General features: G+C 38.9%; 1 protein-coding gene across 11 annotated transcripts in view; it reads left to right on the forward strand.

Moving 5' to 3' along the window:
* Window positions 1-22,176, forward strand: part of MAGI2 (membrane associated guanylate kinase, WW and PDZ domain containing 2) — a 757,526-nt gene that overhangs the window by 448,225 nt on the left and 287,125 nt on the right. For all 11 annotated transcript variants that reach the window (XM_068924402.1, XM_068924568.1, XM_068924499.1 and 8 more), the window contains one exon: window positions 2,488-2,607. In XM_068924402.1, the coding sequence (XP_068780503.1) occupies window positions 2,488-2,607 (120 nt within the window). The remainder of the gene's footprint in view (window positions 1-2,487; window positions 2,608-22,176) is intronic.

Here is a 22,176-nt window from a genome sequence, read left to right on the forward strand (position 1 = left end):
TAACTGCCTATTTTAAAATGAACTACAATGTATTAATGTTTAAAATCATAGAATAATGTAGGTTGAGAGGGACCTCAGAAGGTCATCTCGTCCAACTTTCCATTCAAAGCAAGACTAACTTCCACATTTTATTTTGCCTGTATTTATGTCTCGATTCCTCAATAACTGTTGTCTATTGGTAATCCCAGTTTGGCCACACAAAAAATTATGGAAGAAACAGTAAATTGGAGGTATTCATATAACATGCTAGCTTCTTCCCAGTGCCCTGTCTAAAAACAACATAGGCTTGATGTACCAAACCTTGCTTATCTTTTGTATTTTATGAGAGAAGATACAACTCCTGCCAATAGACTTTGGGAGTGAAAAATTCCTCAGAGAGAGGAATGAAGAATTCCTCAGGAGAGAGCATGCAGATGAAATATCTGATGCCTGTGCTGTTAATAGAGCTCCAGGGAGCTCAGGGGTGGGGGGAGAGGGAGGGGGGCTTGACAGAATTCCTGTGCTTCTGAGCAGTCAGAACAACGAGTTCAGTATCTTTGAGGATGCTGCTGTACCCCCAGAGGTCAGATTTTCCATGGGAAGTAAACTCAGCAGACTTATGGACGCTCCAAATGCCCAAGCGTTTTGGGAATAGACCCAAATCCTTCCTGAAACACGATAATGATTGTCCTAAAAAAAAGTCATCTCTACAAATAGGAAATTCCCAGAAATCACCTGCCGAATAGGAAGAGTTTTACTTTTAAATGATACAATGAAATGAAAAGAGAATCAAAATCAGACCAATAAAGGAAAGTATCTTACAGATTTATCCAATTGTATTCCTAATAGTGGAATCAGTAGAGGCGTGGGACTAAGGTTCATTATGACTCCTTTCATTGTCATCAGGAGAAATTGGCACTTCTAATGTGCTCTTCATGCTCTTCATCTCACAAAAGTCTCCCTTGGGTCTACCTGAAGAGGGGGATTCTGTATGAGATTAAGACACCTACATTTTGGAGCTTGATACAGTTGCCTAAATATAGGAATCTAGTCCTACCTGGAATGCCTTAGGGCATCCTGCTTGGCTTCCAGCTGCAGTTGCGGAAGGGTGCGAGTGTCCTGTTTGTCCTTTGTCACATCTGCTAGCCTCATGAGGACTTCTGAGATATCCAAGGTACCACAAATAGCACTGGACACCGATGTATGGCCAACAGAGTTGAGCTCCTAATGGCTTGTCAGCTGAATAGCTGTCTTGCTTACACCATTGATGAGCTCACTGTTGACTTTAATAGGCGTTTAGACACATAGCACACTTGTAGACAACTACATTTAGTTTTCTTAATTTCCCACTGTAAGATGACTCATCATGTTTAAATGCAGATGTCTGCAGAATAGACATCAAAAAATAGATGAAATAAGTCCTATGGTGGGTGACCTGAATAGATGCCTGAATCAATTATTGCATAACAAGGGATTCACAATGCAATGTTTAAGGTAGCGGGTGAATAATTAAGAAAGTGGCAGCATCCTTTTGCACAGTACTGTAATGTTAAAACATTTGTCCAGGAAGGGAAACACCTGGTTTTTTAGCCACTTCCCAGTGTCAATGATCTTGAAACCAAAACCGAGGAGTGTGATGTGATCACTGCAGTATTGCTAAAGAATTGATTGATTAAGATGTTTCCAGCACTCTGAGGCTGAGGAGGACCTAAAAGCTTGGTCTCCCTTTTCCAAAGGTAGTTTTGAGATGTATTTCATGCTTTCAGTCAAAGTAGGGGTGGGCTAAACTCAATATATTGGGCCACTCTAGGAAATCAGTCAGATTCAGATGCTTCCGTGTTAACATCTGAACTTTTCCTAGCCAATGTGAAGCTAGTTCTAGCTGTGTATGAAATACTGTATGGTGGCATTTATGGAATTTTGTCATACAGAGGTGACGATAGAGGCAATAACTAAATTTAAGCACCTCTGCAGTCTGACAGCACGGTTAGCAGGTGATTTGAATCACTTACTCACTTACGCCTAACCATTTATCACGGCATTTAAGTCCACTGTAGGCACGGAAAAGAGCTCTGTGACTATAACCCTCTCAGACTTACTCATAGATTTATTATGCTGTGTAATAAATAAACGTGTAAAAGAGCATGGAGCAGAATATTTGTAGACAAAACTTTGTATGGAGCCACAGAAAAATCACATCAAAGACTAATGTTACATCTGAATGCCTGGTCTCAGGGAGGGTCATAGAATAAAAGAATAGCAGTATGATGCATTTTTGTTAGTTAGGATAAATAATCTGGGGATCTGGCCCATCCTTACAGATGTGTCTGATATGTCAACTTCAACAGATATAGCTATATGCTTTTGAAAGATATCCTCTAGAGGAGGGTGTGCCATATAATATGTTGCATAAACATTTAGTTTACTCTGTAAATTTTCCAAAATATTCCAAAAGATTGTCCTACATTTAGTTCTTGTGCTTAACCATGTCTTTTCATTTATTAATAGGCACCACAAGACCACATAAGGAGGGAGAAGTCCCTGGTGTGGACTATATTTTCATCACAGTTGAAGATTTTATGGAATTGGAGAAAAGTGGTGCTCTCTTAGAAAGTGGAACATATGAAGGTAAGCACACTTTTACTGCTAAATCTCATGTTTGCATTATGGTTTTTTTTTTTTCTAAATTTATAGAATTGCATTGGGACATCCCATTCCAAATGTGTCATTGCTACTGTTATCAGAAATTTGTGAAGAGCCAGATGGCAATGATGAAAACAGTTTCATATTTAAAAGCTAAATGCAGATGGGTTCATTATATTTTAGTGTATTAAAACTGGCTAAGAAAAACAGGATAATACGTTGTAATTATAGGAAAGAAACACTAGTTCCTTGCACCAAATGCTTGAGGAAATTTCCACAAAATTTAAGCAAAAATAACTGCATTTCTAGCATAGGGCAAAGCAAAGTTTACAACAGAAATAAATTGTAAGGCTGATACTTTTCTCCTATGCTTGTGATACACAGTGTTCTTGCGAATACCAGTGTATATCAGAGGTTGAAACAGCACAATATAAGTAAACAGGAAGGTTTTGTGATGGCATGTCTTACAGGCTTCGTAAAGTTGTTGAAATGAATTCATTAATTTCGTAATATGACAAAGTAATAGGGACTGTCCTAATGGCTGTATTAGAAAATGTCTATTTGTGGGGCAAAGAGCTAGTAGTACCCTAGTGCAGAACAGGAGAGAGAAGAGAACTAATTGATTATTCATCTGATTGCAAACATTTTCCAAAGCATAGCTATCCCAAAAGTTAAACTACTGGGAACTGAAGGGCAGTTACACAGCATGGCATTGTAATAAAACCAGAAACTATGCTACACTTTTTTAAGTCATATTTTTCTTAGAAATAAACTAGTATTTAAGATAACTGAATAATGAATGGATCCTTTTATTGTTATCTCAATCCTGAAAGCAAAATTGCAGGCAACACCCTTTATGTGAAATATATGACCCATGCATGTAAGTATGCCTGGGTGAATAGAATCATTTATGGAAAACAGCCCCATGTTTTTACCTTGTAGTAGAAAATGCAGTGAAGACCTTTCTGTACTGACTTTGTCCCTATCAAGGAAAGCATCTGAAGATAAATAAGGAGCAATTTACACCAAAGAAAATCATTAGCTGTGTTATAAATAGCAGGAAAGAAGGTAATCCTTTCTCACCTAATCAGTACAAAGTACCCATTGGAAGGTAAATAAATTTTCATAAAGAGTTATATCAATACATACACTGTAACAAACATTTCCATTAAAGAAGGTCAAATACCAGGAAAATATATCTTCTTTTCCTTTCTTCCTTTTTTCCTCACAGTCTGACACCTAGTGGAAAAAGTTAGATAAACTTTAATACAAGGTCAACACCACACTATTACTTTTATGAGACATTCAATGAATATTAATCTTTTCTTGAAGATCTTTTTGTTAACTTAGGTGTTTGAAAGAGCATAAGTATAGTACAAGTCTGTCATTGCTTGACCATGTAATTTCATTCATTTATGGCAAGTTCTTAGAGATTGAACTGCTAGTTTAAATTAATTCATAATGTTGTCATGTCCCTCGGGGATACTGAGAGGTGTCTTAATACCAGCTACCAGAGCTGAGTGGGCAGCAAGCTGAAATGCTGGTTGGGGAAGGCTGCATAACTCCTGAAGCCTTCCGAGAATCTATCTGAAGAAAGGGCCAAAGTCATAACTACAGAATGATGTCCGTCACATCATTCTCTGATCACAGACGACAAGTTCACTGAAGCCAAAAGGTCATAAACTAAAGACAAACCAAAATAAACTCAACAAACCAGTTTCTGCACAGGTCCTGTCTTTGATGCCCAGGCTTCCCAATTAGCAGATATGCGCTCTGAGAAATAGTAGATAATGTGTTATCTACCTATATGTTATGACAGATAATAGATAGTGTATGAGAAAATACACCTGGTTTATGGATGCTGTATTTTCTGTTCCCGTACAGAGACTTCTGACAATATCCTTACTTACCTAAGTGATGTGCTCCATTTACCTGAGTAACCCCTCATGACTGTAGTAACTTCTTTAGGGAAGGATTTTGGTATTCAATCACAAGCTTTCCTGAGCATATTAAATCTTCAGTGATTGACTTTGCTTATGACAGTTGTACCCACCAGGGCAAAGAGATTTCCAATCCCCCTATATTCCTCAGGAGATGATTTTAGAATCCTTGTCTAGATCAACAACTCATGGGATCATGCTTGTTCAAAGAGCTGTATTGTCTCTCCTTACCAACACTGGTCATTAGGTCTCTGAGACAAATCAATCTTCTTTTAAATGATTCTCAGAGTTAATAGATTGGTTTGCACTTTTTTCTTCTTGAAAAGATCATTCTATATTTAGTTATGTTTCTACAGTTCAATTGAGTCAGTCCAATCTGACTTTCTGGTCAGTATGTATCAGTTTGTCTCTAACAGGAAGATGTTTAGAAAAGGGGACTTGTCATTAACCTGAGATAAAAAGACAAACTCTGTGTAGGTGCATGTGTTGTCTTTCACCACTTCTTGAATATTAAGGTTTGACTTAGTCAGTTTACCTTCTACTGTATGAATTCCAAGGAGAATCAGAAACATCTCGGTAACACAGTGGAGAAAGAGGCCAAGTGGGGACTTATCTGATAAGAGTCTTTATATTGTTCAGTATAGTATTCAGTGTTGTTAGGAGTGGGGGAAAGGTTAGTATTACTCTGAGAAAAACATTCAGTGATTTTAGTTAGGAACTTCTTGTTCTGGTGCAAGCAAATAATAGTCGTGATTTCATCCATAGCAGGATAATAGCAAGATATAATTTAAAAGTGAAAACAGTATATATTCTCAGGGAATACTTCTCTGAGAATACTCTATGCTTCTTTCTTCTGAAGCACACATTATTTTTGAGTTTTAAAATAGATTTTAAGTTACAAAAGCTTTAGAATTAAAAATATCCAAGTTCTGAATTTGTAATAAAGTTCCAGTGAATTCTACCAATGCATTCCTACTTGGGGCAGAGGGAGTTTGCTTGAAGTACTCCAAATTCATTTATTTGGAAATTTCTTCACAACTTCTCAGACAAATCTTGAAGATTTTTCTTTGTGTTTTCATAGCAAAACCCCTGTTTACTCTACTGATTGAAGAAATCATAATTTGGCCCAGAGTGATAACATGTTTGGAAATAACATATATATTTCTGACATAGGTACTGGGTAAGGTAAAATAACAACAATTTTGTAACAGAGGAGGAAGTGTTTCTGCACAGCATTAAAGCCAGTCATCTCTCAAGCAAACTGATGCGACACAGAAGGACATCCCCCAGTAAAATAATTCAAGTTCCTTTTCCAGTTCTGGAATGAAGTCCTATATGGCCAGATTTATAGACAGTCTTTGAATTGGCATAATATGAACAAATCAGTAAAATACAGGAAACCATATCTAAAAAGACAGACTCTATATATGTGTTTGCTGTCTTTCACCACTTCTCAAATAGAAGGGTTGACTCAGTATACTGTCACCTCTCTGATATGTCAAAACTTATATGTAGACTTAATACATGGATCACTGACTTCATAGACCGTTCCCATCTCCTTACTAGATCAGCAAAACTTCTTAGCCAGTGCAACATATCAGTAGATTTAAAATGTACTTGAAATGTATGTTGGGTAAGAATAGTAATGCTCGTAAACAAAAATGTAACAGCTTCGATATCTTTTCCAAAAAGTAGATGCGATCAGTCACTTGATTGAAAGTTAACGCTTGTAAGACATCATTATGAAGCATTAAAAAAAAATTAAGAGCCCTGTATGTTATGGGTAGAATTTCCTTTTAAAAGTAAAATATACAGTAGCAGTACTGGAAATAACAGGAATTGCTCAATGTATAGACACTTTATGAAAAAAAAAAACTTGTTGGTAATCTGGAAGAACATAAATGTGTTTCAAATATACAACAGCAAGAAGGATTTTAGCAGTGTGGAATTCTGTAGGAAATATAAACATAGAAAAATTTTTTCATATCTGTAAAGGATGTAGCAAAATTATGAAAATAAGTGAATTTAAGCAGCACAACTATGCGCCATGTAGAACTCTTTTTTTTTTGCCAGTTTTGTTTACTTCTGAAAACCTCTATAAATTTTGTTTAGCAAATACTCATAATTTGCTATTAATATAAGAATATTCCTTAATTTTATCCTGTGAATAGCAATCTCTTTAGTTACTGCAGCATTAATATTATGAAAAATCCACTTTTTGTCATTTGTTCGATTGTTTGGAATTATCCCAAATTCACTTACTGCTTAAGATTCAAAACTAGCTGAAGCTATATAATGACTTATATGATCAGGGACTTCTCTTGGGCCCACTGAAGTGCACTGAAGTCAGTGGTAAAATTCCAATTGGCTTAAATGTGGATAGGATTTCACCCATATTTTCTAACTGGTTGAGTATTACATAGCAGAAGGCTGAGTGTTAGTTGAAATTTCCTTATTAATCGAAAACTGTGAGTTAAGAAGTCCTTTAAAAAAATGGGTGAATACATTTCTTCAGTAAAACCTGAATGTTCCGTATTTCTTAACGCTTTCAATTGTTTTAGGAGCATTTTTAAAGGATTAGATTCCATGTTTTTGGTTGTATCATCATTTTTCAGCTCTCCTGGGAAAGTGAATGCGGGTTGAAGCTGAGGTCTTGCCGCTGGCTCTCTTCCCACACACTGGCAAGTGGGCGGCACCAGGAGATGTTTTGAGTCCATTCATCTGAGAGGTGCAGAAGGTCGTAAAAAAACAACATCCTGCCAAGGAAACTTTTAAGTTTTGTATAGGCCTTCACTCACTGTCATCTCCCAAGCCAGATTTAGCCTGTGCAGAGGCAAAATTCAGGCTAGAACTTTCTGTTCAGCTAGTGCCTTTTCAGTAGATATGTGATTTTACTGTGTTGCAAATTCAACGTATGAGTTAAGGGCTGCTCCACAAAGGCATGGAATTTTTAACCTCTGCGTTGTGGGGACAATGGTTATATAAAGAGATGGTGTTTGATTCCAGTGGCTTTGATTCCATTCCACCACGTAAAAAGCTGTAAGAAATTCAAAATTTGCACCACTTACTCATTCTATACAGCATTCCCTCATGAGCAGAACATTCTGAGCACTCTACAGTAAAGGATTAGATGGGAAATAAAACAAAAAAATAACATACTACATTCTTAAGACCTAAACACAGTAGTTTATGATGTACTCTGATTTAAAATGGGAAGCAAAGGGATCATAAGGGAAGATGAGTATAGCTAAAAATATAAGTAGTCTTTCAAAAGCCATATCTTTTAAGAGCAGAAAGTGTTTCAAGGGCACGGAGAAATGGAATGAGATACTTTATAGTGAGGATCAGATTCCCATTGTAAGTTCTTCTCAAAGTGGTAGCTCCCATACCAGTATGATGCCCACTTCTCACCATCATATCCAGAGATGTTGTAAATGTGTATATATCACCATTGAGGTCACAATATAAGAGAAGAAATCTTAAATACAGTCACTAACTTCAGGGTCTGATTAAGTTCTGTATTAGTGTGATTTTATGGACTGTTGTTTCTCCCCCTTATCCTTGAGGCAGAGAAAGGAGTTGAATTTCATTCTCATCATTAAATATGAAGTGCAAAGCACTGTTGATTTGTTTTCTAAAAAAGTAAAGAAGGAAGCGCAGCCCTCAAAAGTGTAAATGCACAGAATCTCAAAAATGTAATGCCAGTGGGTATATCAGAATACATAAGGAATCCTGTCTGCTTTTGTTAATGCATTTTTAAGCATCAAACATCACATTTGCTTCCTTTTTTAAAGTTTATTTAAATATTCTGTCATTTTCTAGGGGAAGTAGTAGGGAATTAAAATGCAATAAATATGATTTCATTTTTTGTAAGAGTAGCAGAGCTGCTGTTTACAATTATAGTATTGAACTATAAAGGGTGAGTTTCATAACAACTTCTGCAGTGCCTTTTTTAACTTTCTGAAATATAGCAAGAGTGTGACAGACTCTGTCTTTCCTGTCTGTTCTGAATTGGAGGCTGTATAAATGCTGATTATTTTAATAACTGGTATTCATGTTGTGTGGTGCTTCTATCTTAGGAATTCAGCCCTCTGTCTAAGCTAGCACTCACAGACAAGAACACTGGTGATGTCAAAATACTAACCTGTTTTGATGCTGCTTGGCTCCTGTTGTTGAGGCTGTCAGGTGAGGGTCCTTCCTAATGTAGTCCTCTCACTCACAGAATCACAGAATGGCTAAGGTTGGAAGGGACCTCTGGAGATCATCTAGACCAACCCCCCTGCTCCAGCAGGGTCCTCTAGAGCACATTGCCCAGGATCACGTCCAGGCGGGTTTTGAATATCCCCAGGGAAGGAGACTCCACAGCCTCTCTGGGCAACCCGTTCCAATGCTCTGTCACCCTCACAGGAAAGATTTTCCTCATGTTCAGATGGAACTTCCTGTGTTTCAGTTTGTGCTCGTTGCCTCTTGTCCTGTAACTGGGCACCACGGAGAAGAGTCTGGCCCCATCTTCTCGACACCCTCCCTTCACATACTTGTACACATTGATGAGATCACCTCTCAGTCTTCTCCAGGCTAAACAGGCCCATCTCTCTCTTCATAGGAGAGATGCTCTAGTCCCCTTATCATCTTCCTAGTCCTCCCCTGGACTCTGTCCAGGAGCTCCATGTCTCTGAGGAGCCCAGCACTGGACACAGAACTCGAGGTGAGTCCTCACCAGGGCTGAGTAAAGGGGGAGGATCACCTCCCTCGGCCTGCTAGCAACACTCTGCCTTAATGCACCCCAGGAGACCATTGGCCTTCCTGGCCACAAGGGCACACTGCTGCCTCATGCTTAACTTGTTGTCCACCAGCACTCCCAGGTCCTTCTCGGCAGAGCTGCTTTCCAGCAGGTCAACCCCCAGCCTGTCCTGGTGCATGGGATTATTCCTGCCTAGGTGCAGGACCCTCCACTTGCCTTGTAGCTCAGCAGAAGTGTGCATGGACATTCAGTTCATCTAATTTATTTTTTCTATCGGGATTCTGTGGCTCCTGGAAGCAGCAACGTATTGCCAGTTCAGGGTTTCTTTACACTGCATCAGCTGATAAAATCAGCTACAAGTGGGTTCCTCAGGCACATAATGCTTTTCTTTGCTTGTGTATGTTTCCAGGGCTCTGCAAGATGGAAAGCAGGAACAAGTTACACAGAACACCTATTGTGTGTGTTTCTGAGCTCCATAAAGCCTTTCTGCTCAAACAGGCCCACTGAAACAAATTTCAATGTACTTAATTTTAAATCACTAGGTAGATCAGCACCAAAGGGGTCTCAGCATCAGAGCGATCAAGAAATGAGCTCAACCCACGGATTCATCCTTTTTCCTGGGCTGGTTTGACCATGTCTCAGCTTAGCCCAAGACATGCCCCATTCCTTACAGTTCAGTGCAGTCACTACCAGAAATGTATTAACAAACTGAAGTGTCCAGACAAAAGTAATGCAAATTACCAGGAGGGCTGCAGGGAATAAATTTAGCGAACTCATCAAATACAACTTTGTTGGCTAATGATTGAGAAGCTTAGATAATTTAACATGTCTGAAACTCATGGATGAATAAAGATTATTGAAAGTTGGGCAAGTACATAACCAGCGCTAAAGTGATGTATCTGAAAAAGATGAACAATTGAATTTGATAGTGGGAACAAATTTTCGTATAATGATGTGGACTGAATGTTAGACTAACCTCCAGAGGAGGAGATCCAAGTTCCACCTTTTTGGAATTTTTAAAGTAGTTATTAGTGGAAACATTCTTGCACTAGGAGAGGGATTAATTAAAGGCTGTACTATAGCATTGCCTACTTCAATTTAGTTTTTACTAGTGCTCTCTATGCAAAATACTAGATTTTGTCTGGTTTTTAACAGAAAGCAGATCACACCCAGTTAATATGGGCATTATAGATACAATTCTAACTGAACTTCAGCTGCAGTATGTATTGTGCTGTGATAGTTTAAATGTAGAATATATTAGAAACATACTGTTAAGTGCCATACAGTCTGAGCTTGAAAGGGAATAAAGGCTATAGCCCCGATGAGGCACATTTGTCTGTAGGCATTACAAAAGATGCTAAAGACTTTCACATCTCAAATTACAAATCATAATGATGTGTTCTTCTCAAGTGTATATAATGCTGCGTTCTCAATTTTTTAATATATTACTGGAAACACACAGTATTAATTATATCCAGTTTGCATGTGTTTATCATGCTATTGCATCCATTTGAAGTTCCCCTGGATTTTATATCCTTTTGGACACTATGCGTTCATAATTCTGATATGCCACATTATTCTGTTTCAGCTGAAGAAAGATCACCTCCTGTAGTAAAGAGTGCTCTGCTAGATACCGTAAACTGCAGTCCAAAAAGTCTTTTGGGAGAGTCTTTCTAATTCAGATTGAGAAACTCCCTATTGTTACAGGTCTTTCTATTTTGTCAGCCTCAGAATTTTCTAAAAATATTGAAGCAATTTTGTTTTCAAATGACAAGGTGTATTGGACCTTCCGTAATACTTTCCTATCAACATCTCCATATGAAGCAAAGGATTTTTTTATGAGCATACGTTCACTGAGCCATAACTATGACTACAGAATACGAATTGCAATTTGCATTGCCCACCCCACTAAATATCCAGCAGCCTGAATGATGCTATAAAGTAAGAAAACTATCAGAAGTCATCCATCAGAGATTACTGCAAAATTTATTGTGCAATAGTTACCTGCAGCAAAGGAGGGTGAAGGTAAGTAGACAAAAGTAGCCTTTGCTCTGGTTCTGTATCAGTACCTCCCCAACTTGGCTATTAGGAGGCTGTGTTAAAAGCCTTTTTAGAGTCAAGGTCAAGGTCAGCCACTGCTTTCACCTCTTCCATCGAGAAAGCCGTTGCAGCACAGAGAGCAGTTAGGTTGGTCAAGCCCTTGGTGTATTTGTACTGCCTGTTGCCAATCACCTTCGCGCCTGAAGATCACTTCCATGAGCACATGCTCCATGATTTTCCCAGGACTGAGGTGAGGCTAGTGGTCTGGTAGTTCCCCAGATCCATCTTACCCTTTTTGAAGATAGTTTTAACAATTGCCTTCTCTAGCCTTTGCCCCCTTAATCATCACAAATTTTCAGACATGAATAATCCCACATGAACATCAAGCCGGCTTCCTCAGCACCTTCAGATGCAGCCTGCCCAATCCTGTGGACCTGAATATGTCCAGTGGATCAAGCTAGCCCTAAGCGGATCCTCCTCTACCATGCGCAGTACCCCTCTCTGCTAGCCTTTGCTACCGAATTGAGACCTGAACGGCCTGGGAGCAGCAGACCTTGCCAGTAACAGCTAAGGCAATGAAGGCACTGGGTGCCTCAGCTTTGTCCATGCTGTCCATCAGAAGGTTACCTACCCTGATGGGCACCAGGCCCACATTCTCCCTGGCCCTCCTTTTTTGCTGCTGATATAGCTATAGAAACCATTCCTTTTGCCCTTCATATCCTTCACCAGTTTCAACTCTTGCTGTTTTTTGGCCTGCCTAATTCTGTCCCACATACCCAGGCAATGTTTCAGTATTCCTCCTTGGTTGCCTGGCCCTGTTTCTGCCTTGCTGACACACCTGTAGTCAGGAGTTCCCTGTGAGCAGAAGTGAGCTCCTACAGTCTTCTCTTGTTTGCACAATGTTCTGTAGAACAAGGGGAGGAAGGATTGGGTTGTATTTTCTGTATTTCTCTTTTTTCAGCAGAAATTGCTTTGCAGCAAGACATAAAAGTTCCTTGTTTCGGTCTTTGGGGGTAAGAGTGTTTTTTTTTTTTTTTTTAAATCTCACTGATTACTTTGTTTCAACGGCAAGGTATTTTAGGACTTTGCACAAACAGTGCACAAACAGTCCTGGTCACGGCTGCTATGGTGGACTCCAGATATGTGAACAAAGGCATGCATCTTGCTGCCCACCAGCACATTGCAAGGGTATAGGCTGCTTCCTATCAAGATGATCTTGAAATAATGAAGGACACTGAGAGAAGCAGGTTGTACCAAGTGTGGAATAATGCAGTGTAAGTGTGGGAGGAGGGCCTGAATTTGTATGGTTAACTCAAAAGAAGGATTCAGCTGCACAAAGCACAGGCTGATACGACTTTCTCTGCAACAGAGTTATGTTACTTCCCAAGTGAGCTAATTAAAACAAGATAAAAGACCAACGAAATCCAAGCAATAAAAGGAGTGTTTGTGTTTCAAAGCAATGCAGTGTCTGATAAAAAAACTAAAGATACCGGAAACAAACAAACAAACCCTTTATGGTGTAGAGAAACCCATACACTGGCTTTATGCTGATTTCAAATATAATTATTCCATCTTTGACCTTGTGTAAATGAAAGAATAAATAGGTCTTTTAGGTTTTCTTTGGGCCAGTGGAGGGCTCCCATTACATTTCCAGCAAAAGTAATGGAAATACAGCAGAAATCAAGGTCAAATATGCTGGAATGAAATATAACGGTCCAGTTGCTGACCTACATTTACAGTTATTTTACATCATGCAGACAGAAAAAACTAACCCAAAATATAGCATCATCAGTTTCAGAAGATGCTACTGATGTAGAATAATCCCACAAACTCCTCTGCTCTGTGTATGTGAATGCTCTCCCCTGATAAGCATAGAGAATATAGGACCTTTAAATGAAAGAACCAAATTAACTTTTTTTCTTGTTGCTATTTTTACTAACAGGTTGTCACAGAGCCCTAGGCATAGACCAGAAGCCATTGGGTAGGTGCTGTAGAAGCAGAGAGTAAGACAGTCCTTTCCTTAGGGAAATCACCCTTGCAGTATGAGATAAAGGACAATAGCTGAAAGCAGTCTATAGGGGAAACACAAGGAAGAAATGAGACAATTGTGGGCAGAATGTCAAGCAGCAGGTCTCCATGAAGCAGTGATTTAATTGTTATCAGGACTTTATGTAGGAAAACTTAAAGAGAGGTATGAAAAAGATCGGTGATTTGATGATGTGGATATTAATAGGAGTTCTTGAGCATATCTAAGGAGCAATGGGGAAATAAAAAGATATTTCACAATGGCTGGCACTAGCAAGAACAAGAAAGTAAAAAGCAAACGGTGAGTCAGGTGAGTTATACATATGGGTGGGGGGAGTCAACACAGGGGGGAACTGAGGAATGGAGAAGAAATTGATATTGTGATGAATAACCAAAGGTGGCAAATAGAGAAGGCTGTTTAAAAAAACAGATAAATATTGTGACGATTGACTAGCCCCTAGGAGTGGGAATGCAGTGTCCTCTCATTCTAAGGAGGTGGAAGGCCACATCACTGGAAAGATCTGGGCATTTGACAATGCAGGAATGAAGTAGCTCACAGCTGCCTGCTTGCCAGTTTCTCAAGGCGTGTTCTGTTAGATTAGCCATATGCAAATGGAGAAATGGAACCATTTCACATCTTAAAGCTTCACTAGGAGAGCTGGTTTCTGCCTGAAAACCCTTTAAAATGCTTCTTCTGCTATAGAACACTACTGTTGTCAGGATTTTTAATGCATTCTGTTAAAGAGAATTCAATTTTGTTTATAATAAGCCCCGAAGAATTATTCTAAAGAAAGCTGGGGTTTACCTTTTTTCTATTATAGTAGGCTATGTAGGCAACTTGCTATCAAGAGGTGTCCCATTAACGGTTTTCCGTGGTAAGGGTCTGAAAGACTTTTATAAAGATGCAAGCAGGGGGGTGCATTTATTTTCTCCTCCCTTACTCAGTATGTGCAGGTCCTATCAGAGTGCCTGCTCCAGAGAATACAGGCTGTGCTCATGGGAAGCAGATCCTGCACCACAGCAGTTACAAGGAGCTTTTCTCTGGTTGCAGATAGACAGAAACTATGTCCTAAGAACGTGCCAAGGAGCCTGGATGCAGTATCCTTCTCAACAAAGTGACACATGGTATATGGCAGAAAAAGTTTCCTTTATGAGTTAGACCTAACCAAAAGCTGCTGGCTTTGGTTACTTCATAATATGAGTCTCTTGAGAAAAATTCTTTAACCCCTCTTGGTCGATTTTGATTGCAGGTAGTTGTGTCTGTAATCCCTAGCACATGCTTCATTGCGTATTTTCCCAGCCATATTTGGATATCAGTCCACCAAGCATAGAAACTCCACAGCTAAAACAATTAGAAATAAAGTCTCCTGAAGGTTGCTAAAATTATTATTATCTTTGGAAACCCTCTTTTTGTCTGCCCAAGACAGGATAAAAATCTCTGATAGATAAAGATTCAAATTAAAACTCCAACGGATTCAGCTATAAAAAATATGAAAGGGGACAGATGGTATGAAGATACATGCATGGTTATATGCTCAGTGGTGAAATTTAGATAGTAAGAGAAAAGACACAAAGCAAAATGATGGAAATGGAGGAATTCTCCCCACAACAGTGTTTGACGAATTCCCTTTGTAACCTCACCTGGCAGTATCCCTGCAGCATCGGTCCCCAGCCTTTGCTACTTCGTGAACCCCCATGTTAAGGGACTACAGGCAACATCAGGATGGGTTCTTCTAGCTAATGCAAGAACCTAGAGGGCAAGAGAATACAATTGGTTGATTAGTGAAAACCAAAGATGTGACTGTTTTGCCATCCATAGGAGGGATGGGGCTGGTGACTTTTCCTTTCTTGAGGTTTCATTTCAGGGTAATTTCAAACATGAAACTCTTGATAGGAACACAGCAGGAGGTGCTTTCTGTCATGAGGAGGTTAAGCTGATTATGGCTCAGTTGCCCTCTTTCCTCACACTTTAGTGCGATCACAGAATCACAGAATCGTTTAGGTTGGAAGGGACCTCTGGAGATCATCTAGTCCAACCTCCCTGCTCAAGCAGGGTCACCTAGAGCATATTGCCCAGGATCACATCCAGACAGGTTCTCTCAGAATTGAATTCGATCTCAGAATTGAATTCTATTTTCAGAAGAGAAGCAAGAAAGCAAGATTTTTTAGGGGCTGTGAGGTGTAAAGTTGGTGTTATCTTCCAAGTTGAGGCTTAGGTTGAATCAGCTGGAGTAGAGCCTGCATCTATGACCTTCTGGGCTTTATGCAGTTTCAAATTCTGCGTGCTCTTTTGTTTGATCACTTACAAGTAATTTACTGCATCCTACTGTGGTTTTTTGACTCTTGGCACTAGTGGTTTGTCAGTGAAAGTCACAAGGGAAAAAAAAAAAGAATCACTCCAGGCATGATCAGATTAAAGGACAGTGTCTTAGGAGAATCGTTCAGTTTTTTGAATGTTTCATCAGCTCCTCATCTTATGTATATAGAACGTGTGTTTGGAATCTTTACCTTAACAGCACACGGCTTCTAAAAAGCCTGTTTTTTGTATAGAGGCTTCCTACAGTGATAGCTAGTATGAGCTCAAGAGACCTTTGAAATATGACACTCCAATTTATGATTGGATAAGGGAGATTCAGGGAGAAACCTGTAAGTTTTCCAGAAGACAAATTTTCCCCACAGATGTATTGCTCTTACAGTACACTGTTAATAATACAACAACTGAATTTCCTTTTTTTTTTACTGTTTTTTTAATTACATATTGCAGTTTCTACTGTTTTCAGCCCTGCAATAACTTGTCAGTTTGTAAGTAAAATCTTTATTTATAAAAGGGTTGGAACAAAGTGTAGTGATGTATTTTTACAATGGTCTTTGTGCAGCTGAACTGCATTTTACAAAATAATTACTTTCCTCTGACACTTTATCTCATTCTGGCCACTTTTTCTCATTCTTAGTGTGCTCAGAAGTACATTGGGTTGTGAGATAGTATTTACTTTTGCAGTGATATTAACGAGTCACGTTCCAAACAAGTAGTCAAGGAAAAAGAAGGGAAAACAAACTCGTTAGTTTAGCTGGTTTACTTGCATTCTTTTATTAGGGGAAAAAAAACTTCTCCACAGCACCTGTACTTTGTCAGCTGCAAAAGTTTGCAGGATATGTGGCATGAAGACACAGAGCATTCAAATAAAAATAAATATTGAACAGCTGTCTTTCTCATTGAACATTTTCATACTGTGCATTTTCATTGTGTGAATAGGTCAGGAATTCATCAGGAAAAACAGCATATGATTACGAGGTTATTCACACTATGTAACTTTTAGTGTATAACTTAATGCTCTAAATCAGCCCCTGGAGGCATTTTTTTCTCTCTGTTCACTCCATTCTCACCCTCAGGTGCAGTAAATTACAGACACGTGCTGAAGGAGTTAAGTAGGTGAGGTGAACAATCTTACATTTGTTTAAGAGCTAGGAGTGCCTTAGCGGAATAGGGACTATACTCCAGGGCTGATGGTTCTTCAAAGAGAGGACAGTGCAGTCCATTTACATTTCAGTCTACTAGGTACATATACAGAAGACAAGCTACCACTTTCATTGCTGACCCTGCTAAGCATAAATTTAGGGGAAGTCAGCTCGAAAATTCCCTAGGCTTGCAAAAGAAGTCCGATAAGTAGAGGTCAGATTCCAGGACAACTTTCCCCAATAAACCTGATACAAGCAGATTGCCACAGTCTACTCTTGCTCTGTCTGGCATAGACTATAGAACAAGTCACCTTCAGATCATGTGCTTCCAACTGCATGCTTTGGTCACAAGAACCTCCCTCATTCTTCATCATTAAGAAATGGATTTGAATCTTGTGCTGTCATAAACTTGTCAAGATCTATCTCACAGTGATAGGATGTCTTGCACTTACATCTTATGGAAAGACTGTTCCAGATCATCACTCCTCTTCTACTTAGAAGATGATCTTCATTCCATATAAACCCATGCCATTTGTCATTTTCTGTCAGCAACCAACTTCATTTACATGACTAAATTTACTTCCCCTATGTTTTTCTGATGTACTTTTGGGTATGAAGGATATCCAGCACAGTCCCCATGTGAGACTGGAAGATATGACACAAGAACTGTAAGATTTGCACTTTTCTGGAAGAGTTTTTGGAGGCCAGACAAGCCAGACGGGATAGCCTACAAGGTCCTAAATGATATTAGACACAATGTTCAGGCATTCGTACGCTATTTGTTTCCCTCTTACATCACCAGTTACATACTAATATAGCATCTTTGTCTTCCTCCCATCCTCGTTTTGCTAAGCTGAATGAACCATGTTATCTTAATCTCCTCCTATCTAATGTAAGGGTCTAAGTACAACTCCCAGACTGAAGAGAGATCGGACCACCACATGTCTTTTCTTCAAAATATGTTTTAAGCCCTGCATAGTGTTGAGGTCAGAATAATGTGTCAGTGCATTCTTGAATCATATTTTTTGCCTCTTTCCTCAATATAGATACTATATTTGCTATTCTACAGACGTATAATGTGGTAAGTGTATTAAATATCCTTATTATTAATCCGGCGATGTCACGTGCTAGTGTTCTGGAATAGAGACTACCTGTTATCCCTGTTTTAAGCACATTGAACCCTTCTTTGCCATTCTGCATATTTGCCCGCACATTCTGAATCATATAAAGAAAGATGTGTTAATTCCTTTTCTATCATGGAAAATGAAAAGCTGGAATTGAAAGAAAACCAAATGAAGCATTCAAGCTTCTGAAATACATACTGAAGACTTCAGTGGAACGAATTTAGGAAGCCTTGCTGTTAAAACATGAATGGTTTCTTCCGGCATTATCTTCTTTTCTGTTGCTACTATTTTTGCTTTGACATCGCTCAGGGAGTATCTACAAAGTTAAACATTTCAAGCACTAGGAGTCCAAAAGTGAATGCTCCAACCATAATCATTCCAAGTATAACTGTGATAACTGTGGAGTATTTATGTATTTGGTTACCACTTCCTAGCTCACTTTGTGGCAAGGAAAATCAGAGAGCAGAGTGCTTTAAAACAACTTCCTAAATAAAGACACAAACCAGAGAATAGTTCAGCTGATCATTAGTTTTACCTGTCAGATGTCTGAATATTTATGATAATTTACATATTTTTCACATATAATCAAGCATTTGAAGAAAGAAATAGATGAGTGCTTCACGGAATGCAAATTTTTTTCTCATTTTCCTAAATACAAACAGACTAAAATTAAATTGAATGATAGAAAGGAGAGCTGGTTAAGATGTATCAGGTCACTGAGGTTGTCTGCCTGCCAAGGAAGCTCTGTTGCCTGCGGTATATGCAGGTGCTTTGTTTCAATCTAATTTTAAATGACTCATACAGTGAAGCTCCTTGCACCATCTCCCTTGGGAGACAGCTCTGTAATCTAACGTCCTAAGTGTGAGAAAATGCTTCCTGATATTTGTCTGAAGATTTCCTTTTGCATAGCATCAATCCGCTATTCCTATTTATATCCACTGTGGCCATCCTAAGATCATTTTTCTTCCTAATGAGGGCTTGACCCTTTTAACAGAGGTAATGATCATATTCCTCCCTGACTTCCCGCAGCCTGCATTCTCGCTTAAAATTTATTCAATTTAAGTATTTCTAAAGTATTCCTAAATACTTTCTAAGCATTTTTGTAATCATCACATATGTTCTCATAGATATTGTTCGTTTCTGATTTCCCATCATTTTTGTTGTCTTGGTTTTGTAACATTATCAGCATGTCGCTTTACTGCCATTGTTCTAGTCAATACTCACTGTCTTTTCTCCGTTAGCTTCACTAGCATCTGGATAGGTTAGTCAGGTATGATCTAGGACCTCGTCACAAAGCATCACAGGATGGGGAACCAAGCTGAAGAAGTAAATGGAAGGACTGAAAAAAATGAAAATTTGCAGGTGAAATTAGAAGGAGTAAGGAGGTATTAAAATGAAATATCCTTTGGGAATCATGGGAAATTGTAGGAAGTTTAGTCTTGAAGAAAGCAAAGATTGCAGGTACTAAGCATTTATGTACGATGATTGGAAATGAAGTAGATAACACAAGGAGGAGAAAAGTGGGATGTGGAAACCGAATATTTCTGTTATGGCAGAAAAAGTAGCTTTTAGGAGCTTTTGTTATTTTTCAAGAAACAAATGCACACAGAGGCATCCCATGCTTGCTTTACTTCAAATTAGAATTGCTTTTGAAAAGTCTAGTGGCCTGTGACACAGAGGAGGATTAAGTTAAAGGGTGCTCAAGATGCCTCCAGCCTTTCCCCTGGGCGGGTGTGGAGAGCAGGCAGGGAGGCTGCCTTTCTGGCCCCGGGGATCACCCTGTGGCTGCCACTGCCGGCACGGGAAAGCCATTGGGTTTGGAGTGAGGGGCTGAGAGTCTGGTGCGCTGAGGTGCTGGGCAGGGCGACGTGAGTCCTACAGGACCCCTTCTGCGGCACAGAGCCTGCTGCTCGAGGAGTGGCATCTTACAGCCAGCTGTAAAAGCCATGCAAATTGCTTGTCCTTTCATGTACCCTGCCAAAAGGCAGGCGAAGTGACTCCCCTCCCATGGAGGGAGGCTTTGTGCTTCAGTCTGTGCACTAGGCTACCCTTTTACCTCAAGCAATACTTGGAAACCAGCTATCGTTATTTATTAATGATTTTGCTTTATGCCAGCATTTTTCCCCTGATATATTATATTTGCAAGTCAAATCAAATACAGCATATGTCCTTTCTCTCTCTTGGCTAGAATTACTTCATTTTGTCCTTTACTGACACTATCTTTTTCCTGCAGACCTTTACTAATTTGCAGCTACTTCTTTGATACATTCTCCTCCTCATTTTCATTGCAGTAGGTTTAAGAAATTCCTGTAGGAGCTCTCTTGTCTGCTTATTTTATTGTTTCTTCAGGGGTGATGCTTGTTGGTACCAAGTAGGGCTTTGCAACTTCTAAGGCTCTCCAGCCTTCTTCCAACTAAAGGATTTCAACAAGGATTTCTTTCTTATAAAGAACCATAAGGACTAAGTATCTTAAATCCCCAAAGAATGTCTGTCTCAAAAGTTAATGTTTTTGCTTTCATCAAAAACATTTCTTAATAATTGCAATCAATAGCTTGTAATCTGCACCAAATTCTCCAGTTTTCACCAGTTCCTTATTGTTTCATACTTATTAATAAGAAATACAGTCTTCTGTGTTTGTTATTTCTTGCATTTTCTAGACTCTGAGGTTTTCCATCTATTATGGTACTTGCATGATGTTCTTTGCATGGCATCTTTTCCTCTAGGTAAGTTAGGAGCCTCTCTGAAGGTCTCTGTTTAGGATGCATTTTTCACACAGTATATGTTTCTGTATGGTCCCACATGGACCATGAGTGAGTAACTGAAAATGAGTATCTTTCACCTGTATCTGGAGAGCAAGGATTGCAATTGCAATAAACTAAGATAGCAGTAAGTTCAGTAAAACAGGCGTCAATGAGCCTGAGATAGTAGGGCTTCCTAAGCACAGTAGTAAAGCAAGATTTCAGACATATATATGAAAAGGGAACTATATTTGAGCACTGTCTTCTGCTATCCAAGGCAATTAATTTGGGTTTCAGGCAAGTCAGACTTGTTCTAATAGGAAACTTTATTTCTTTTTTTCCCCTCCAAATAAGATAATTTTCAAATAACTAAAATCAGAACAGCAGAACGGAAGAAAGATAGGCAAACAAGGGAAGAAGGAAAGCAAAGACAAAAGAAAGGAGCGTGTGGAAGTAAGGGAAAAGGAAGACTGTATCTAGAAAGTTCCAGAAAGGTATAGAGAGGACTCGTCTTTTAATATTAGTAAACCTTATCAAAGAGACGACATCCAAAAAAGTATCTGAAGACATGAGACGCTTAATTCTAAGATATATACAATACTTTCTGAAAATGTCAGGAGTTTGATTAAAACTTTGGTTGAATCTGAGGTAGTATTTTGCTAGCATAGATCATAATCTCTCTATAAAGTTATTTTTAATTTATACAGTAAATGCAATAAGGCATGAATTGTGTTAGTTGTTCACTGAATTACAGACTTCTCACACTAAAACATATTGCTGGTATATTCAAATCAGCAAAACTTTCTTGAGGAGATGCAGCTTATGTTAGCAGAAGAGGTTTTTTAAGGACAGAACTTCCACTAGTTCCTTGAGTAAGATAAGCTAGCCCAACAAAAGGCCTTTTTTACTGCTATAAATATGTCCAATCTGGGGCTTTTGCCAATGTAGTAGTGTTATTTGAAGGAGTTCTGAGGGATATCTTCTCACAAACCCAGCAATCACTGTTACTGTAGCAAAAATTCTGACTACCCCTCAGTCATCTCACAGTTTAGGGGAAAACTAAGAAATCTAAATGATGTTCGTCTGCCTTTTCTGAGGAGGGGCCTCCGTTGTGTTTTAGAAAATGTGGAAGAATAGTTCTTGAATATTGTGACCCTATATTTTTATCGTCTAGGGTACAACATCTAAAATGAGAAAATTTGGAGGAGTGCCTTCATAATTTCATTGTCATGGTAACAGTTTCTTAATACAATAAACCAGTTCATATTCTGACATAACTAATTACATATACCATAGTTAGCGAACCAAAAGGCTATGCTTAAAAAAACGCACGCCATAGGGCTGCAAAGAAAATTAATTTATGTTTGTGAGGATTGGGTTCTGGGAATTGGTTCTCAGATTCATACCCATAGTTTCATGTTTCAGTCATAAGGTATACTTGCATCAGCAGTATAGTAAGGCTTCCCAAGGAATTCTAATACTGAAATAGC

Source organism: Struthio camelus, chromosome 1 (genome assembly GCF_040807025.1).
Source record: "Struthio camelus isolate bStrCam1 chromosome 1, bStrCam1.hap1, whole genome shotgun sequence".
Taxonomy (NCBI): domain Eukaryota; kingdom Metazoa; phylum Chordata; class Aves; order Struthioniformes; family Struthionidae; genus Struthio; species Struthio camelus.